Source organism: Erigeron canadensis, chromosome 7 (genome assembly GCF_010389155.1).
Source record: "Erigeron canadensis isolate Cc75 chromosome 7, C_canadensis_v1, whole genome shotgun sequence".
NCBI lineage: Eukaryota > Viridiplantae > Streptophyta > Magnoliopsida > Asterales > Asteraceae > Erigeron > Erigeron canadensis.
The window spans coordinates 11767279-11771850 of record NC_057767.1 but is presented as its reverse complement, the minus strand read 5'-3'; the positions used below and the strand labels follow the sequence as shown (position 1 = coordinate 11771850).

The 4572-nt window shown below is 37.2% G+C and overlaps 1 protein-coding gene across 1 annotated transcript; it reads right to left on the bottom strand.

Annotated features, from left to right (window-relative positions):
• Positions 1–483: 483 nt before the first annotated feature.
• LOC122608960 lies at positions 484–2865 on the bottom strand. Its single transcript, XM_043782027.1, has 3 exons — positions 2578–2865; positions 916–2535; positions 484–807 (listed from the first exon to the last, which is right to left on the bottom strand). Exons 1-3 carry the CDS (start codon positions 2863–2865, stop codon positions 484–486), a joined length of 2232 nt encoding a protein of 743 aa, XP_043637962.1.
• Between the last annotated feature and the right edge of the window lie 1707 nt (positions 2866–4572).

The window sequence follows — 4572 nt, the reverse complement described above, 5'->3', positions numbered from 1 at the left end:
TAGTACGATACCTAATCCTATTCCTTTAACATTAGCAGCACCATCAGTATATAGAATCCATTTCTCAGTTGCTTCTTCTAGCATTTTAACTTCTAAGTCCACTTCTTGTTGTAAGTCAGTACTAAAATCTGCCACAAAATCAGCTAAAGCTTGAGATTTTATAGCATTTCTAGGTTCATATACTAAGTTAAAGGCACTTAATTTTACAGACCATTTAGCCATTCTTCCTGATACTTCAGGTTTTCTAAGCACACATTTTATAGGGTAATTTCTCCTAACATGTATAGCATGCGTTTCAAAATAATGTCTAAGTTTAGTAGATGCCATGACTAATGCAAGTATGAGTTTTTCGAGATGAGAGTACCTGGTTTCAGCATCAATTAAACTTCCACTTACGTAGTAGACGGGATTCTGTATGTCTTCAGATTCCTTTACATCTTTCTCTTTTGGTTCGTCTACATTGAAGACCCTTTTCTGTAATTGCTATTGTGAAATTGGCTTTGCAGCTGACTTCATGCTGGATGTGTAGCATTCTCTTGCTTCTTGCTGATCTCCCTTGACAGTAACTACTCCCCAAGGTGTTGGAAGTTTAACACATTGGTGATATGTTGAAGGTACTGCCTTTATTTCGTGTATCCAGGGTCTTCCCAAGATTATGTTGCATCCTGGGAGAGAATCTACGACACAGAATTTCTGCATTGAATTCATCCCTCCAACATAAGCTGGTAATTTTATTTCACCCACTGTATATTTAGTTTCCCCACTGAATCCAATCAATGGAGAAGCCTTTCCATTGATATCTTCTTCCTAGATATCCATTCTTCGTAATGTCTCCAGCTTGATGATATTCACTGAGCTCCCATTATCTATCAAAATCCTGCGAACATAATGGTTAGCGATAAAAAGAGTAATTACCAGCCCATCATGATGAGGTTCCATGATATCATCAAAATCTTCTTCAAAGTAGATAATGTCTGAGTCCGAAATTAATGCTTTCTTCACACTTCTTTCTCCTTTATCTGCTTTGCTTTGCTTTGCAAGTCTTTTTGCTGCTGAATATATTGTCCCGCACACTTCCGATCCCCCAGAGATGGTATTAATTACTTTTGCATTCGCTGGTGGGGAATCTGCTTTTTGTGTTGATTTTGGTTTGGAGAAGTCCAAGCCTTCAACATCTTTGGCCTTCTTCCTTCCAAGGAGTTCAGTCAAATATCCTTTTGCTAATAAAGTGGATATTTCTCTTCTTAACATCTTGCAATCTTCGGTGATATGGCCAAAGTCTTCATGATAAGCACACCACTGGCTAGGATATTTCTTCTTGAAGTATCCGTCATTTTTCTTCTGAGGCCATCTTACTTTGTCTCCAAGATCTCTAAGCGCCATTATAATGCCATGAGTTCCTACAGAGAAACAGTATGATGCCAAAGTTAGATATTCGACCCCGTCATCTTCTTCAACGACATTGACTTGATCATCTACATGTCTTGAGTAAGGTTTGTGTCTCGGTTTAAACACCGGGGTTTTTGCCTTCTGATTTGGACGATCATATGATAAGGCATCTAATTTCGAAGTTGTAAGTTCATTTTCTTCGAGCTTTATAAATCTTGCTGCCCTTGCTTTTGCTTCATCTAAATTTCTGCATGGCGTCATAATGAGATCTTCTTGGAATTTAGATCCTTTATGGAGACCTCTCTGCAAAGCTTGAATAGCGGTCAACATATCTAATTTAGGAATATTAAGAGATTCTTTTGTAAATCTAGTCATAAAATCTCTAAGTGATTCATGCGGTTTTTGAATTATTTTATATAGATCATCAGTCAATTTCTCAAAAGTCCTACTGCATGAAAATTGACTATAAAATAAATTTGTTAAATCAGCGAAAGAATTAATAGATAGAGGAGGCAAACTCTGCAGCCATTTTAAGGCTGATCCAGATAGTGTCGATCCAAAGCTTCTGCATAAGCAAGCTTGTTTCAAATTTGATGGAATCAGCACCGTTTCCATTTTCTCCAGATACAGCTCGATATGCTCCTGTGGGTCAGTGGTTCCATCATATGGTTTCATATTTGGAACTTGGAATTTCTTCGGGATTTCTACGTTCGTAATCCTGTCGCCATATCTGTTGATTAAATAGGACGCAGGGTTGACTTTAGGAATTGGATTGCAAAATCCAGGGACGCTCGAAATCATGTCTTTAATCTTCTGAAATTCTCTAGCGATGTAATCATTTGCTCCTTGTCCTTGCGATGGATTAGTAAAAGCAAAAGATCCAGCAAAATTATTAGAATTTTTCAAACCTGTACTCATGGTGGCCGATGTTCCAGCAACATGAGTGTTTTGCGGAATATTACTCCCAAAATTAGGAGTCGCAGTTGGCATCGACATATTAATAGGAGCAGACTCAGGAGCAGTTGGAGTCGTTGAAAACAAATTCCTAGGAGTCATCGGTGGTCTGTTTTCAAAAATCCTTGACTCAAGAATTTTGAATTGTGCCTGATTATATTCTTGATTAGTCTTAATTGTCTTATCAAGATTCTACAAAATAGTAAACAAGTCAGGCAGTTCTTCAGAGTTAACATTCCTAGATCCGGTATTGTAGGGATCCGGATTGCCATAATCGTCGTAAAAACTCCTTTGAGTCTGGCTTGATCTTGCATTCTCCTGAGATGAGTTTCCTGCCGGAATTTCTCCAGATAAGTCTGGGATCTGGAATGAATCCATTGGCTCCTTTCCTTTTTCCTGGGCAGAAGTTCGAGCAACATTGTTCCTGTTTCTTCGATAAGAAGCACGTCCTGGTGGTGGAGGAGGCAAAGGAGAAGAAAGAACAGGAGTAATTTGCAAAGAATTAGTTGGTTGAGTCGACATCTTCGGTATTAGATTTTGAAAAATCGAGATTTATGAAAATCAAAAAGATTTTTTATCAGATCGAAAGCACCTTTTGCCCCACGGTGGGCGCCAAATTGTTTTGGTCAAAAATTATCCAAGATAATCAACCTTGAAGACTTAGATCAATTATGTAACCAAACTTTCGTTCGTGAGGTTAAGAGCTTGTAAAATTGGTTTAGATTCAAAGATGCGTTTAAAATAAGTATGATAAATCAAGATTATGTCGACTTAAACAAAAGAAGGTAGTCAAAAGATTTCGCAAATAACTATATAATCAAATATAAGATAGATTAAGCAAGATAAAGAAAGATAAACGTAAATAAATGCGGAAAATAAAGAGAAAGGAACAAAGAACACCGAGATTTGTAGATTGCAGGCATAAAAACCCCGGGAGGAAGCAATCGTCCCTGCCTTGTTCTTTTATTAATGGTGTAAATTGGTTACAATGATAGAGCGACTTGATCGATCTTTCTAAGTAAAGAAAAGTGTGTTGGTTGTTTACAAGTATGAGCAGAGAAAATAAGCAAGTAAATATGTGAGTGTATGTAATGTTGTATATCCTATGATCGATCAGGTCCTCGTTTATATAGAGCAGCCTAGTAACTAATTTTCCGAAATTACAGGGATCTTCCTGGTCTTCATCTGGTGAACGTTCGAGCATATCTTGACTGATATTGTAGCCGTTTGAAGATATTCTCCTCATTCTGAATTCCTCTTGAAGTCCGATTATGATGCTGGACTAAGTCTTCTTTGCGTGTTGATCAAATAAGACATGTGTTGAATCTCTTTTATACCGTAGAGATATTTCCCTTGTGATAAATATCAAGTTACCTGCATAATATTTTCATAGAGACAATACTTGAAGTTTATCGTTAGTAATTCGTCAAGGCGTGTCAAGATCCTGAAGGTCCATGATCTTGAGGTCCCAAGATAATGAAACCTGAAATTTCACCCATAAGATATTACAATTACAAAGTATGAAGCGTAATCTGGGTCAGTTACAGATCGCAAGCTGTGTCAGCTTAGTCTGACCCAAATTACAATACAAGAACCAAAAGATTTACAAGTGTTTTCATATAGATTTGTCATCATTTAATTTACAGCATTCATTGGGACTCAACAATCTCCCCCTATTTGATGATGACAAAACCCTACACACTTATCTAACTATTAGCTTACAAAGAATCAAAGTGAAATATGACTATTAGTTTCTGACCCTTTGAATCTTTTGGGTTCTTTAATCTGATAACAACTTTTTACAACAAAACTGATCTTATATATGCATGAAGTGTTACAATTAGGAGTCATATAGACATTTTGCAGATCAGACCTATTGACCTCCTAAAATATTAACAGTTTCTTGCTTTACTTCAAATGAAGGGGCAACAGTAAAATCAATCTTTCTATCTAGTCCTTCATCAATCAGAAACTGCTCATACCCATTACCTTGCTCACCAAAAGTGACACAAAATCTATACAAGGTAAAGAGATGCATTGTAGGTACCTGCCTGATCTCTGCAGTTCTCTGAAAGACTAGTTACCCACTTGCATTTGCAAAATACATCCCATGTTCAGGATCAGTGATGTGTAATCCAATCCTTGCATCTTGTACACCAACTGGTAGAGACAAATTGAGATGGTTTAGAAGTTTGTCTAGAGCTTCAGGTGCCAACTGCTCAAGTAGTT